Source organism: Nuphar pumila, chromosome 6, assembly GCF_984573655.1.
Source record: "Nuphar pumila chromosome 6, dmNupPumi1.hap1.1, whole genome shotgun sequence".
Classification (NCBI taxonomy): Eukaryota; Viridiplantae; Streptophyta; class Magnoliopsida; order Nymphaeales; family Nymphaeaceae; genus Nuphar; species Nuphar pumila.
In genome coordinates, this window is record NC_143254.1 from 112,408,574 (window position 1) to 112,425,305 (window position 16,732).

General features: G+C 37.2%; 1 protein-coding gene across 1 annotated transcript in view; it reads left to right on the forward strand.

Annotated features, from left to right (window-relative positions):
* Nucleotides 1-15,635, forward strand: part of SDG40 (SET domain group 40) — a 58,055-nt gene extending 42,420 nt beyond the window's left edge. The window contains exons 3-6 of the mRNA XM_090010644.1: nt 13,585-13,716; nt 13,915-14,055; nt 14,151-14,366; nt 14,947-15,635. Of these exons, the coding sequence (XP_089866770.1) occupies nt 13,585-13,716; nt 13,915-14,055; nt 14,151-14,366; nt 14,947-15,594 (1,137 nt within the window). The 3' untranslated portion in view covers nt 15,595-15,635. The remainder of the gene's footprint in view (nt 1-13,584; nt 13,717-13,914; nt 14,056-14,150; nt 14,367-14,946) is intronic.
* The last annotated feature ends 1,097 nt before the right edge of the window (nt 15,636-16,732 follow it).

Consider the following 16,732-nt stretch of genomic DNA (forward strand, 5'->3'; position numbering starts at 1 on the left):
CATCGCTCATCTAACCGAAACTCTTCAACAATTTATGAAGATGAACGCCTCTACATCATCATCCTCACCTTCCACTTCCGGTGCCGCCATCTCTTCTTTCCCAGGTATGACTTCTTGGATTCTTGATTCGGGTGCCTCTTTCCATATGACTCCAAATGCATCGCTTTTATCAAAACCAAGTCTCAATAAATTTAAATCATATGTATCCACCGCCGATGGAACATCTTTAAATGTTGAGGGTATTGGAAACCTAGAGAAAATTTATGACCAAAACAAAGAATTTTTTGTTCCCAAAATCCGGATCATCCCAAAACTTAATTTAAATCTTTTTTCCGTCTCTCAAATTACCGATTTTGAATGTAATGTCTCGTTTTCACCAACCCATTGCTATGTGCAGGATCTCCGGTCCGGGAAGCGGATTGGGCAAGGCCATAGAAGAGGGGACCTTTACTATATGGATTTTTTGTCTTTGCCATCCAAATCATTTTGTAATCATGTTCAATCCAAAGATATTGAGACTTGGCATAAGAGACTCGGACACCCTAGTATTTCCAAATTTTACCTTTTTCCATTTTCTGAAAAATTTTGTAATACAAATACATTTACATGCAATGATTGTATTCTTGGGAAAATTCACTCTCTTCCATATTCTCATAGCAATTTTGTGTCAAAAAGGCCTTTTGAACTTGTGCATTCCGATGTATGGGGACCGACACCCGTTATGTCCAAAGGAGGCTTCTCTTACTATGTTTCTTTTATTGATGATTTTTCTAGATACACATGGATTTATATTATCAAAAATAAATCCGATGTCTTCACTAATTTTAAAGAGTTTCACGCTCTTGTTCAAAATCAATTTCATCACAATATAGCCATTTTTAGATCTGACTCAGGAGGAGAATACATGTCTAAAGATTTTCAAAATTATTTTAAAACAAATGGAATTTTACACCAACGATCTTGTCCTAAAACTCCGCAACAAAATGGTCTTGCGGAAAGGAAACATAGGCATTTAATCGAAACCACAAGAACTCTTCTTGTGTCTAAAAATGTTCCTAAAATTTTTTGGGCCGAAGCTCTTCTTACCGCAACATATCTTGTGAATCGTATGCCCTCTTCTTCTTTGAAAAATGTTTCGCCCTTTGAAAAATTATTTAAAATTACTCCCGATTTTAATAGACTAAGAATCTTTGGATGCAAATGTTTTGTGCTTAGTCAAGGACAAGATAAGTTGTCACCTAAAGCTATTGAATGTGTGTTCATTGGCTATGGTGAGAATAAAAAAGGCTATAGATGCTATGATATTCGAAACAATAAATTATATGTGTCAAGAAATGTAAACTTTATTGAAGAACAAAATGGTTTTGATATCCACACATCTAATGAAGACATCGATTATTCTTTTCTATTTGACTTAGCTCCTAGAATCGAGTCTCCTAAGGATATTACTTGTGATACTAGTTATGATGGAATTTCACATTATAATGATATACCACAACATGATAATATTTCCCAAAATGAAAATCTTAATGATATAAATGTTTATACCCGGCGGATAGGAAATGAACATCAACCTGCTATTGACAGATACTCTCAAGACTTCTCTTTAGAAGAATCTACTGACAACAATCTACCTAGGAGATCTTCTCGTACTAGTAGGCCACCATAAAAATTTGTGTCCTATGAATCCTTTTCTCTGAATTATAGGGTCTGTCTCATGTTAATACATTCGTATCACGAACCTACCTCATTCAAGGAAGCTAAAGATCACCCACATTGGGTTGAAGCTATGAAAATTGAATTAGAGGCTCTTAACAAGGCCCAAACCTGGAGCATTATTCCTCAACCTTTAGGGAAAAAAGCAATTGGGTGTAGATGGGTATATAAAGTCAAAACCAAATGTGATGGGTCTCTTGAGAGATACAAAGCCCGTCTGGTTGCAAAAGGCTATGCCCAAGAATATGGGATTGATTATGAAGAAACCTTTGCTCCTGTGGCCAGAATGACTAGTGTACGAACCTTAATTGCTTTAGCATCCATCAAACAATGGCCTATATACCAACTTGATGTTAAAAATGCATTCTTAAATGGAACTTTATGTGAAGAAGTTCTTATGGATCCTCCGCCGGGTCTTGAAATTGGGAAAGGTAATATTCTAAAATTAAACAAAGCTCTTTATGGGTTAAAACAAGCACCAAAAGCTTGGTATGATCTTTTTAGCAAAGTAGTTCTTGATAATGGCTTCTCCTCATGTTACACTGATACTGCTTTGTTTGTTAAATCTTCTAATGAGTATATAACAATTCTGTTATTATATGTTGATGATATGATTATCACAGGTAATGATAAGAAAGGTATTGATCTTATTAAAAATATTCTTAAGAAAAATTTTGATATGTCTGACCTGGGTTTTCTAAGGTATTTCTTAAGAATTGAAGTTGCATACTCTCCCAAGGGGTATGTCCTATCTCAAATGAAGCTTGCCTCTGACATTATTGCTAGGTCTGAGCTGACTGATGACAAAAGGGTGGAGACTCCAGAAGTGATTAATGCCAAGATGAGAGCCAATGATGGCACTCCTTTAGCAGATCCCACGCCTTATCGTCAATTGATTGGATCCTTAACATATTTATCTATCACCAGGCCTGACATTTCTCATGCAGTTCATAGTGCAAGCCAATTTCAAACTGCCCCTACCACTAATCACATGGCAGCAGTTATGAGAATTATCAGATATCTAAAAAATTCCATAACTAAGGGAGTGTTCCTATCCTCTTCTTCACCTCTTACTTTACTTGCGTATACTAACTCTGATTGAGGGGTAACCCCGATGATCGTATTTCTACCACAGGTTATTGTGTGTTCCTTGGGGAATCACTTATCTCCTGGAGGTGTAAGAAGCAGCGTAAAGTTTCTCTCTCGTCTACCGAAGCAGAATATCGTGCGATGGCCACTACCACAACTGAGATTATATGGTTAAGAAGTCTGCTTAAAGATATGGGTATCTCACTCTCAACTCCTTCAAAGCTGTGTTGTGACAACAAGAGCTCCATTTATATTGCTAGCAATCACACTTTTCATGAACGGACAAAGCATATTGAGATGGACTGTCATTATGTTCGAGATGAGTTCTTACGAGGCACCATTCAACTCCCATATGTTTCTACCGAATATCAGTTGGCGGACTTCTTCACCAAAGCTTTGCCTTCGCCTCGCTTCTACTTCCTCCTTAGCAAACTCTCGGTGATTTCATCGTGCGTTTGAGGGGGGGTGTTAAAATATGATGTATATTTATATATATATATATATATATATATATATATATAGATTACGACACATACACATATATATTATATATATATATATGTCTATGTGTCTATCTATATATAAATATATATATATCTATTTTTGTAAAACCCGATAGGGGTATTTCTATCATTTCACCTGTACACGCATATCTTTGATATGCTTTCTTTTTTCTTTCTTTTTCCTTTTAGTCTTTTTCTTTTTTGTTTTTTAATTTCTTTTTTTATTCATTGGAGAGGGGTCCACATAGAGTCGTTGGACCCCTCCAACGGTCATAAATATGACCGTTGGAGGGGCTCCAACGACTCTATGGGAGCCCCTCCTTGGGTCCCTTGCTGTGTATAAATAAGGGGCACAACCCCATGTATTTGTTAAGCTTCTAGTGAAGCATTCAATGAAGTGAAATATATTTTTTTATCTCTTTTTGTGCTTGACCACTTTTGTGGTTTATTTTGCCCTTTAGTGGCCTCTTGTGTATGTGCGTGCTTCCGTGCTTTCGCTTGGAGACGTTGCTCTTTTCATTTGGCACTTCATTTCAGTTCCTGGAGGCATACTTTCCCTCTTTCGCCAGGGAAAGAATGCAGCAACAGTTCCTCAAACTGACATAGGGGAACATGAGTTTGGTGGAGTACACCACCAAATTCAGGAGATTGGAGCGGTATTGCCCCAACCTTTTCGCTGATGATAAGGTTAGGGTAGCCAAGTACGTGCATGGTTTTAAGGACAGGCTACAGGTTCGTGTTATGACTAGCTGTTCTATGATGTTCAGTGATGCCATTGAGTCGGCTTCCATCCTGAATGAGGAATGAGAGCGATTCAAGGGTGGACAATCGAAGAAGGGTAATGACAATGGTGGAGCTCGAAAGAACCCACTTGCGAGTGGCAAGATGCAGGGGGCGTAGAGTAAGAAGCAGAAGTCCCAACAGGGGAACCACCAGGGCCATTATCAGCAGAGGCAGCAACATGGGAAGGCACATCAGGTGTGCAAGAGATGTAACAAGAGCCATTCCAACGGTTTTTGTACTCTCTTCAAGGGGCTATACTACTAGTGCAAGCAGCCCGGACATATTGCCCCGTACTGCTCGAACAAGCATGTAGCTCATTGCAGCAAGCAACAACATGCACAAAGGAAGACGAATGGGCATATATACGCTGCCACTGTCACAACCACGAAGCAGAACGATCATACTGACATGATCGAAGGCATTATCGTTGTTGCTGACTATCTTGCATGTGTTATGTTTGATTTAGGGGCAACCCATTCTTTTATATCCTCTTCTTTTGCTGAATTGCTTGACATTGTACCATTTAGTTTAAAGAAGACACTAGATGTTATGTCTTCGATGGGTGTGTCCACTCGATATGGGAAGTACCTTCTTGCAATCCGAGTAGTTATTGAGGGACACGAGTTGTGTATCGATCTTATTATACTCGACATGATATTTTATGATGTCATTCTGGGTATGGATTGGTTGTAATGCGACTCTTCAGTGTCGGGGTAAAAAGGTCTGCTTGGAGTACCCCGATTTGTCAGCATTGGTGTTTTAGGTGACCAGGTCAGTGGGTGAGGTGATGATTGTATCTGCGATCAAGATCGCTAAGTATTGCAAGCAAGGTTGTACGGTGTTCTTGGCAAGTGTGTTCGCTACAGACAGTTAAGAGACACTTTTAGAGCGGTTGGACGTGGTCCGCTAGTTTCCTAATGTTTTTCTAGAGGACTTATTGGGTTTATCACCTCACAGAGATCAAATTTTCAATCGAGCTAGTATGTGGTACGACACCAGTGTCTTGAGCACCATACCGTATGGCTCCTACTGAGCTTGTTAAGTTGAAGAAGCAACTGCAGAAACTTCTTAACAAGCGATTTATTAGGCCGAGTGTGTCACCTTGGGGTGCATCAGTATTGTTTGTCAAGAAGGATGGATCTATGAGACTCTGCATTGACTACCACATGCTGAATCAGGTCATCGTGAAGAATAAGTATCTTTTGCCTAGGATTGATGACCTGTTTGACCAGTTGCATACGGTAAAGGTGATCTCTAAGATCAACATTCGTTCAGGGTACTAACAGTTGCAGATCAAGGCATTGGATATTCTGACAACTTTCACGTCCAGATACAAGTATTATGAGTTATTGGTGATGTCTTTTGGACTCACAAATGCCCCAACAACATTTATGGACTTGATGAATCGAGTCTTCCGATTGTGGCTGAATCAGTTTGTCATCGTATTCATTGATGACATTCTGATATATTTCGAGAGTGTGGAGGAGCATAGAGAGCATTTGAGGATCGTGTTATAGACACTCAGGGAATATAAGCTTTATGCTAAGTTTTCTAAGTTTGAGTTCTAGCTTGACAGAGTGATGTTTCTCGGGCATGTCATATCAGAAAAGGGTGTTGAGTTAGATCCAGTCAAGGTAGAGGCAGTGTTGTCTTGGCAGCAACCGAAGGCAGTTTCAGAGATTAGGAGGTTCTTGTGGTTGGCGGGATGTTATCGCAGATTCATCCAGGACTTCTCATGTATAGCTGCCCCGATGGCGAAGCTACTGCAGAAAGGGATGAAGTTTGTTTGGTCACCTCAGTAGGAGGAGAGCTTTCAGGAGCTGAAGAAGAGGTTGACCTCAGCTACAGTTTTGACCTTGCCTTCTGGGTCAGGAGGGTTCGTAGTATATAGTGATGCCTCGGGGATCGACTTGAGCTGTGTCTTAATGCAACACGAGAAGGTCATCACTTATGCTTCTCGGTAGCTGAAGGTGCACGTGAAGAACTACCCTACGCACGACTTGGAGTTAGCAGCCGTTGTTTTTGCATTGAAGATTTGGTGCCACTACTTATACGGGAAACAGTTCGAGATTCTGTCTGACCACAAGAGTCTCAAGTATATTTTCACAGAGAAGGATTTAAACTTGAGGTAACACAGGTGGTTAGACTTCCTCAAGAACTATGAGTTCACTATCGCTTACCACCCTGGTAAAGCGAATGTAGTGGCAGATGTGCTGAGTAGGAAGACATCGATTATGACAACCAACTTGATTGGTCGGAGTTGGGACTTGTTTGAAAAGTTTAAAGACGAAGCCAGATGCATCCATTATGCAAGGATGAGGGTGCAACCTGAGATCATCGATCACATTAAGGAGCTTCAGTCAGTCGACCTGAGATCATCACTTATGCTTCAAGGTAGAGGCAGTGTTGTCTTGGGAGCAACCGAAGACAGTTTCAGAGATTAGGAGGTTCTTGTGGTTGGCGGGATGTTATCGGAGATTCATCGAGGACTTCTCACGTATAGCTGCTCTGATGACGAAGCTACTGCAGAAAGGGATGAAGTTTGTTTGGTCACCTCAGTACGAGGAGAGCTTTCAGGAGCTGAAAAAGAGGTTGACCTCAACTATAGTTTTGACCTTGCCTTCTGGGTCAGGAGGGTTCGTAGTATATAGTGATGCCTCGGGGATCGGCCTGAGCTGTGTCTTAATGCAACACGAGAAGGTCATCACTTATGCTTCTCGGTAGCTGAAGGTGCACGTGAAGAACTACCCTACGCACGACTTGGAGTTAACAGCCGCTGTTTTTTCATTGAAGATTTGGCGCCACTACTTATATTGGAAACAGTTCGAGATTCTGTCTGACCACAAGAGTCTCAAGTATATTTTCACGGAGAAGGATTTGAACTTGAGGTAACGCAGGTGGTTAGACTTCCTCAAGAACTATGAGTTCATTATCGCTTACCACCCTGGTAAAGCGAATGTAGTGGCAGATGTGCTGAGTAGGAAGACATCGATTATGACAACCAGCTTGATTGGTCAGAGTTGGGACTTGTTTGAAAAGTTTGAAGACAAAGCCAAATGCATCCATTATGCAGGGATGAGGGTGCGACCCGAGATCATCGATCGCATTGAGGAGCTTCAGTCAGTCGATCCAGACTTCGAGAAGTTGTGCGAGTGTCTAGAAGCTGAATACACAGTTCCATCGTGAGGAGGAATGGACTATCATGGTAGGGGACTAATGGTGGGTTCTTAAGGCTCTTTAGGAAGAGCTGATGAATGAGACCCATAGGTCGAAGTATTCTGTTTATCTTGGTAGCACTAAGATGTTCAAAGACCTTCAAAAGACATATTGGTGGAACATGATGAAACACGACGTTGCAGAGTTTGTGTATCGATGTTTTTCTTGCCAACAAGTTAAGATTGAGTACCAGAGACCTAGTAGACTACTGTAGCCTTTGGATATCTTTAAGTGGAAGTGGGACGAATATCAATGAACTTCATCGTGGGTTTGCCGAGGACCTGTCAATACCATGATGTCATCTGGGTCATAGTAGACAGACTGACAAAGAGTGATCATTTTCTGCCAATTAGGGCAAGTTAGAGTTTGGAGAGCCTCACAGACTTGTATATCGACAAGATTGTCTGGCTTCACGGGGTACCACTTTCTATTGTGTCAGATCGAAATCCTTGCTTTACGTCTCGCTTCTGGCTCCAGTTGCAGAAGGCCTTGGCTACCAAGTTAAAGTTTAATACAGCCTTCCATCCGCATACCATTGGACAGACAGAGTGTATGATCTAGACTCTCGAGGACATGCTTAGAGCATGCACGCTGGATTGGGCAGGGGATTGGGAAAGGCATGTGAAGCTTGCAGTGTTTTCATATAACAATTACTATGCCAGTATTGGTATGGCTCCGTATGAAGCTTTATATGGTAGACCATGCAAATCCTCGATATGCTGGGATGAGGTAGGAGTTAGAGCAGTAGAGTCTTCAAAGGCGATCCATCACTATTTAGACCAGGTGCAGATGATTCGCCAATGATTGGTTGCTGCACAAAGCCGACAGAAGTTCTACACCGATCAGTGACGTAGGGAGTTTAGTTTTGCAGTGGGCGATCACATGTTTGTTCAGATATCGCCTACGAAGAGTGTCTTCAGGTTTGAGAAAAAGGGAAACCTTAGTCCTTAGTACGTTAGACCTTTTGAGATCCTCGAGCGAGTTGGCGAGTCAGCATACCGTGTAGCATTTTCGCCTCAATTTTTCCAGATCTATAATATTTTTCATTTCTTGATGTTGAGGAAGTATGTACTTGACCCCTCACATGTTATTCAGTACGAGGCGGTTGAAATACAACTTGATATGACGACAGAGGAGAGACCGATGGAGATTGTTGATCACCAGGAGAGAATACTCTGGAGTAGGACGATTGCGTTCGTGAAAGTGTATTGACAACATCACGAGCTGGACGAATGCACCTGGGAGCCTGAGACTGATATGTGTGAACACTACCCACATTTATTCAGTACGTTATAATTTTATTGACAAAATTCTTTTAAGGGGGTAGGGATATAATATCTCATAATTTTTCCATAATTTTTAAGCTTAGAAAATATAAATTTTAAATTAAATATTTATATTTATATTTATATTTATATTTATATTTAATGACAAAATTATGGAAAAATATTTTAATATGGGCTGATGTCAACATGGGTTTGGGCATGGTCTAGGGCCCATTGGCAAGATCTATATATGTTAAGAAAAATTTGTGAATTTATTTGTTTTTAACCTTTAAATTTGAGCGAAATTTGGGTTAGAATTAGGTTAAATTCATGCAAAATTCAAGAGCGAAATAGATTTAAGACTATAGTTAGATCCGTTTTGGAATGTAGATCTCGTAGGAGATCTGTTTTATCGAATTCGAATATCGGTTGGTTTAAAAAATGTATTTTTCTAAATTGACCGACCTCTATTTTTGGGTCTTTTTTGGTTTGGATCAAACTCATTCCTCTCTGTTGGACTGATATTAATATGAATCTGGATCTAATCCAGGATTCTTATTGACTAGTATCCAGTCTAGGTTGAGATCCAGTTGGAATTCAATATGGATTTGAGTTTGGATCATGGGTCTAACCCGAACCCATAATCCATCCATACATTTTTCAAGCTAAAATGAAAGTAAACTTTAAAAACATGAATTTAAAGAGAAAGAAAGAGGTAGAGTTTTACCAAGGGTAGAACTCTACCCCACTTAAACATCTAGAAGGAGGCTTTCCCCCTAGTGTGGAATATTCCACAAGACAAGATTTAAAAAAAATATGACATAATAAAATAAAGGATAATGGTAGACATGATGTTCTTGATGCTTAAATCTATGATTGCACATCCATGATCATGTCTAAAAATTTCTGCATGTTTATTCCATGTATTTTTGATGTTCTTCATGCTTAAATCTATGATTTTGCTTCCATGAACATGTTTGAAAAGTTCTGCATGCTTATTCCATGTATTTTTGATGTTCTGAAAATTTTTGCATGCTTATTTCATGTATTGTTGATGTTCTTGATGCTTAAATCTATGATTTTGCATACATGAACATGTCTGAATATTTCTGTATACTTATTCCATGTATTTTTGATGTTCTTGATGTTTAAATCCATGTACATGTTCTATGTATTTTTAATGTTCTTGATGCTTAAATCCATGTTTTCGCATCCATGAATATGTCTGAAATTTTCTGCGTGCATATTTCATGTATTTTTTATGTTTTTGATGCTTAAAACCATGTTTTTGCATTTTTAATTATGTCTACAAATTTTCAGCATGGATGTGGTTACATTCACGATATTTTGATGTTTAAAAGATTTTTTTCTACATCTGTAACCATGCCTGCGTTTTCGGGCTGATTATGTGGTTCACATGTGCGTTGTAACAACAATATGCTGCCAGCATATTGCTGATCATACATGTGTTGTTTATATGTGTTATTGCATGTGCTTATGCTGATCACATGCATATGGCTATTTATACATGTAACAGCCAACACATAGTGTTTTTTATACATATAACAACCTACGCATAGTGTTGTTTATGCATGTAGCAACACATGCATATGGTTGTTTACACTGGTACCTAATCACCTAATCATACAAGTGATGTTTATACATGTAACAACACTTTCATGTGGCTGTTTGCACATATATCGTGACAGCAAACATACTGTCAGCATGTTGCTGTCCACACGTGTGCAATGACAGCAACATGTTGCCAATCATATAAACGCGGTACTACAACTTGATATATATATATATATATATATATATATATATATATATATATATATATATATACGTCAACCAATGTATATATATACTTATATATGCGTATATATATAGTGCTGCAGTTAATACATGCAAGAATCTTCTTGATGATGTTTTTGTCAAGTCATGCATAAATTCAGTCATGTGAATATGTTGCAAAATCTGATTTTTATTGAAAATTGTAGAATCTAATCGATTTTTTATATTCATTTAAGTCTGAGATGAATAGATATTGAAACCGCTCGATTCTAAAAGTTGAATTTTTGGCTAATGTAATGAATGTGAAAAGATTGCATTCATTCATTTTCCATAAATATGCATTGATAATTGTGTATTGTGAACATAAGTTTGTATGTCTGTTTGTGATTTATGTTCACTGAAATGTTGCAATGATGTGAATTATTTGTGAGATTGATTAGTGGTTGTACGTGAACGGTTGATGGGCTTATGTAGGTCAGGAGTATGTGTTGCTCATGTGTTACTGAAACTGTTTATGCATTGCAAAATGTTTTTTGAAAATTATTGGTTTCTTTTTCAAAATTAATTACATTGTTGAATTGTTAGGGCAATGGCCCAAATTTGTTATTGTATGCTGATTTGCATAATTGTTCTTGTGTAAAGAACTTTTAATTGATTTAGATGGTAAAGGAGACCAAACAATGTAATAATATTCTTCCTTGATGTTCTCTTGATAGTGTTAGAATCTTGGATGACGGTTGTGGGGGACCGTGAGGATACTAAAACTTCGTATGCAATTGTTGTTCTCAAAAACCCGACATGAGGTTTATGTTCCCGACCATGGTTTTAAGAAGCTTTTAGTTACTTTGCCTAGTGGTGTTGTTGAATAGTTATTGGTATACCAAGAAAGTGACATCAATGAATCCTGATGTCCTTGATGTCTCGACATTAGGTGCTGATGCATAAATGAATGGTGTTGATGCCATATATTAGTTAGGGAACAAGTGTGAAACCCAATAATTAAAATACAAACTGTGTGTAAGCTATAACTGGAAACTACCTTGAACCTCGAAAACTTTACCCGTTTTTTATTATCCACGTGTTGTAAGGAAAGTGAAAATTAAATTTTTGTGCATGTAATAGAGACATGCATTCAAAAGCAACTTTGATAAATAACTTAAGAAGTTATTTATGCATGTGTATTTATTCATGCATCCTTTACTGTTTAACATTAGTTTCATGTATTTCCTGAATATTTGATTTATCATGATATTGTTGAATGCTTGTTTAAAACTACTTGAATGATAAGTTAGTTTTGATGAATTATTGTATGCGATTTTCTCTTAAAATTGTGCATGATTTAATTTATGTTATTTCCTTAATGTTGGATTTTTAGAGAAATTCGTACGAGGACTTCAGTTCTTACCCGTTTTCATAAAAATGTTTTTTAAGCACGTAGGCTCAGTGATGAGTGGGACTGGCTGGCTGGAGGACTCGAGGCTTTATGACTTGGTAGCTTGGGTTGTGACATGTGCATGTTTGGATGGAGTCGATTTTGAATTTTGAACCTCTGGACTTATTGATTAAATAAATGAAGTTCAATTTATTGTTTTTAATTGATTCTATGTTTGGAATGGTTGATGCAATAAGTATATTAAATATGTGATGGACCCTTGGTCTTTGGGTGGTTTTTCACAATTGTTTAAATTTTTTTTTTTGCATTTTTCGAGGGTTTTTTTTGTTTTTTTTCCCTTTTTGGGTTTCTTATTGATTTTTCTTAATGAAAAGTTCATGAAAAACTGAACCATGTGATTTTTGCTTTGCTGATAAGTTCTACTTTAATGCATTGCTCTCTCAGCTTAACTCCATGGATCTGTTCTATATATAGGTTTAGTTCTCTTCATTGAGATATTTTATATGGCCAAAATAGCTTATAGCTAGCTGGTCACGTTTTTGAACTCTAATTAATACCACAAAAGGGTGAACACATAACGAAGGCTTGTTAAAATTTTAATGCCAAGCACAGTCCTGCTTTAAATCCTTACCAGTTACCACTTGACCTTTTGAACTGGTACCAAGTCAGGTCTGAATAAGAAAGTTGATTGGTGGACCTTTTCATAACAATACCTATTTTGCTCTTGAAACTTGTTGAGCTTACCATCTTCTTTTTACCTTGCTTTCAATCTGTCATAAGGGCCGCATGTCTCTAGTGACACAACTGGACATGCACGGACATGCTGATTCAGACACTGACATGTACAACATTATTTTAATATTTTTAATGATTTTTAGTACTTTTTAATGTTATTTCAATAAAAATATATTTAAAAAATTTTGTGCGCTTGTGTTCTATGTTCCTAAGAAAATTCAAACTTGTGAGTCGAACCTGCGTCTCGTTCCTTGTATCCGTGTATCATTGTGACTTAGCTTGCAATCCTAGTTTAGTTGGATGAGCAAAATCTGCATTTGAATTCAGATATCTCTTGCAATAATTCTATTATATTCCTCATTGCTTTCAATTAAGTTGTACAAGGTGAAATAATTACCTAATAATCCATTTTAAAATCTATTTGAACTTGCTAGGTTACTTCTATATGGAATCTCTGGTAAGAAAATTTTGATTGATTGAAAAAGCTGCTAGGCTATGTCACATAGGTGCGGGTGCGGGTGCGGGTGCGGCACTTTAAAAAAACTTGGGTGCGGGGGTGTGGGGAGGGTATATATATATATATATATATATATATATATATATAAATTTTAACAGTTTTAAGTTAACACTATGTGTATGTGTGTGCATTTATGTATTTATACATATAATATAGATAAAAATGGACTTGATTAGGGTTAACTGAATCTACTTTTGGATAGAAATGGACCTCAGTATGGTTGACTTCAGCTAACACAAAGGAAGTTGTGTCCAAGTGTCGCACCCGCCTGGGTGCGACGCGGGTGTGATGCGGGTGCGGTGCCCTGTTAGAAGAGTCCGTGTGACATAGCTGCTAGGTAATGGCTCTTTTCTAACAGAATGTCCTACAAGATTGAGTTTCTAAAACTTTACTGGGTCTTACCTATTTTTGATAGGAGTCTGTGTTTCTTCTTTCTTTCCCAATAACTGAATCATGATCCATAGAATTTTTTTGAGTGTGCCTTCTAATGTGAGGTGCCTTTTGATACTTGGTATTTCCAGTTATTTCTATACTGACATTATTTTGCCTATGGAAACCTTGTTTCTACAGGTGTTGGCTGTATGTTTATTGTCTGAAGTATGTAAAGGGAGAGGTTCATGGTGGTACCCTTATCTGATCCATTTGCCTCGCACTTACAATCTCTTAATGATCTTCACTCAGTTTGAAGTGCAGGAGTTTCAGGTTAGGTTTTCACATCGTTAATTGTTTTAGAATTGGCCTTTATCATTAGTTATTTCCTTATTTTGATTATCATAACTTCTTACCTGTTAATGGTTGCATTCACTTCATCCAGTGGAAAGTAGGGATATTGCTGCCTCCTATCTTATTGTCTTAATTAAGCTTAAAGGCAGAAAGTTATTTTGTTTGTTTGGTTATTAGGTTGATGATGCAATCTCTGCTTCAAAGAAAGCATTCTCAAATGTCCAGAATGATTGGAAGGAAACTAAAAGACTCCTGCGAGACATTGGATTGAAGCCTCAATTTTTGACATTTCGATCATGGCTTTGGGCTTTTGCTACTGTGAGTGAGTGACTCTTCCTACCCAGTAATATCAGTTCTGATTTTTCTTGCTCTTCATACTAGCTAATTCCTATAATTGATTTGGTACTTGAAAGATTTCCTCTCGGGCACTGCATGTACCATGGGATGAAGCAGGCTGTTTATGCCCTGTTGGGGATCTTTTCAATTATGTTGCACCTGGAGTAGATGCACCAACCATAGAGCATGAAGAAGTGGATGAAGAGTTCCACAGATTAACAGATGGTGGATACGAGGAATATATAGATGCATATTGCTTTTATGCAAGGCAAAGATACAGTCGAGGAGAGCAGGTGCATGCTGGATCTTTTTGATTCATGAACTAAAAGATTGAGTTGATGTGTTAGTACAAACTCTTTTGAGTGCTTTAAGTGTTTCAAATATTTTTTGTGTTGAGGCTTTTTCTAATTTTATACTAAATGTTCCTTGCAGATGACTTTCCTTAGCAGTTTTACTGTATTGAAGCTTTGTTGGTATCTCCTGCTTTTAGCTATTTGTCTAATAGCCATTTAGAGGACATTGTTTGCCTAGATGAGCTATTGTTAATTTTATCCTATTTTGGAGATTCATATGTTGGACATACAAAGGAACAAAAAGAGATGCTAACACCATCTTCAGAAATCTCCTTTTGATTATGCTATATTTATGATTTATCAGCGCATTTTTCTCCTGTTTATACTCTGTCTACAAAATATCCATTAAAAGAAGGAAAAATCCTTGTAGTTTTATGCATGACAACTGTTCTTTAAAAGAGGACATCTTTGTTCCATTTCAGTTAAAAGTTAGAATACTGCATTCATTCTTGTTGATATAGTGAACCACATGGCAAGTTCATAGAGAATTTCAAGCTGACGTGTGAACAGTATCTTGCAGGTTCTCTTGTGTTATGGAACATACAGCAATCTTGAACTTCTTGAACATTATGGCTTTCTATTGAGTAATAATCCAAATGACAAAGTGTTAGTTAAATATCAAACAGGAATGCAGACCTGTCCGAGAGAGGCTCTTTTTATTCAATCAGATGGGAAGCCATCATTTGGATTGCTCTGTGCTCTGCGGTTGTCAATTATGCCTCCAAATAAGAGGAAGGCAGCTGGCCACCTTGCCCATGCTGGAATCATGCTGTCTGTTGAGAACGAAATCTCTGTGATGAAAATGTTGGTGAAGATCTGCAGAGATCTTCTGGCTGAACTGCCTTCATCAATAAAGGAGGATGACTTGTTACTTGATGCGATAAAAAATATTTGTAATGGTCATTTATCTACTGAAAGCCATGCTGTTGATTCTAAGAAGAGTATAGTTGTTGAAGGTCAACTGGAAGCATTCTTACAGATGCATGATCTGCAAAAAGACAGCGCAATTGAGCTCCCCTGGCCGAAGAGAGCAGAAAGATCATTGGAGAGATGGAAACTTGCAGTTGAGTGGAGGTTAAGGTATAAAGAAATTATATATGCTTGTATAAAATATTGTACTGAAAAGATCGAGCATCTTGCTTTATATTCCAAACGACCTGATACTTGAGAAACTTGTATGTGGTTGCATTTGATTGATTGAACCAATAATAGTTGTCCAGTGCGAAGTATGAGAGAAGGAGAAAGGTGCATTAGATGGTGTTTGAATCTGAAGAGTTCTTAAGATACACCCAAGAATTAGTATCTCTATCTACCTATTTTTTTCCCTCATGCTGCATAATTTCGATTTCTTAATTTTTCTAAGATCTTTTTTGCGCTTCTTGCTAGGCAAGTTGGGGAATGAAACCCCAACACCAAAATTTTTGCCCCCATGGATGAGATATTGTAACTCTGCCAATCTATCCATGATATCTGAAAGGACTGTTGACAGCGTGTCCTCTTGATAGTCAGTTAAACCATTGGTTGCTTTAAAAAAAATGTACTGCTAATGTCTTGTAACATGCAGATTCTATTGAGTTATGTATGGCTTTTTTAACCCATGGTTTTTAGAGGCTTATGTCTTTTTGCGCCTCATGGGTTTATCTGCCTCAAAGCCTAAGCCTCATTGGTATATAAAGAGGCCTATGCTTTTAAAAGATAGTTCACTAAAAAGTCTTTGTAAAACTTGGTTACTTTTGAAGTTCTTTTTAATTGAAAGAAAATTACATAGATTTTTTTTTCTGACTTAACCACAAATTGGTGTTGATAAAAAATAACTTTATGCATTAAATCCAACATAAATAATCACCAATAACAAAGGTAAATAATCTAGATTTATGCTCTATTTGAATATTAAACTTATTATAATGATGAGAATTAGGTTGTACAACTGCTACGATTAACTAGAGTACAAAAAGTAATTAAGCAAAAGATAACTTTATTTCATATTAAGCACTATTTAGTGTCATATAACATTATTTCTTAGCATTTCTACCAAGACTATATAAAGGTTTTATGACTTTAAATAATTAAAAATCTTAAAAAGTAAAATGTAAAACAAAAATAATTGCTTCATTTGTGTCTTGATCTTGCACTACTAATCTCTGTTTTGCATGATTGTTTTATAAAATTTATAGAAATCACTAATAATGAGTTAAATTTCACGTAAAAAGTGTTTTTTTAAATTAAATAATAATGTAGATTAATATATAACAATTATATTGATACATGAAATTCAAGTAATTCGATTTTCACTAGTATTTGATTTT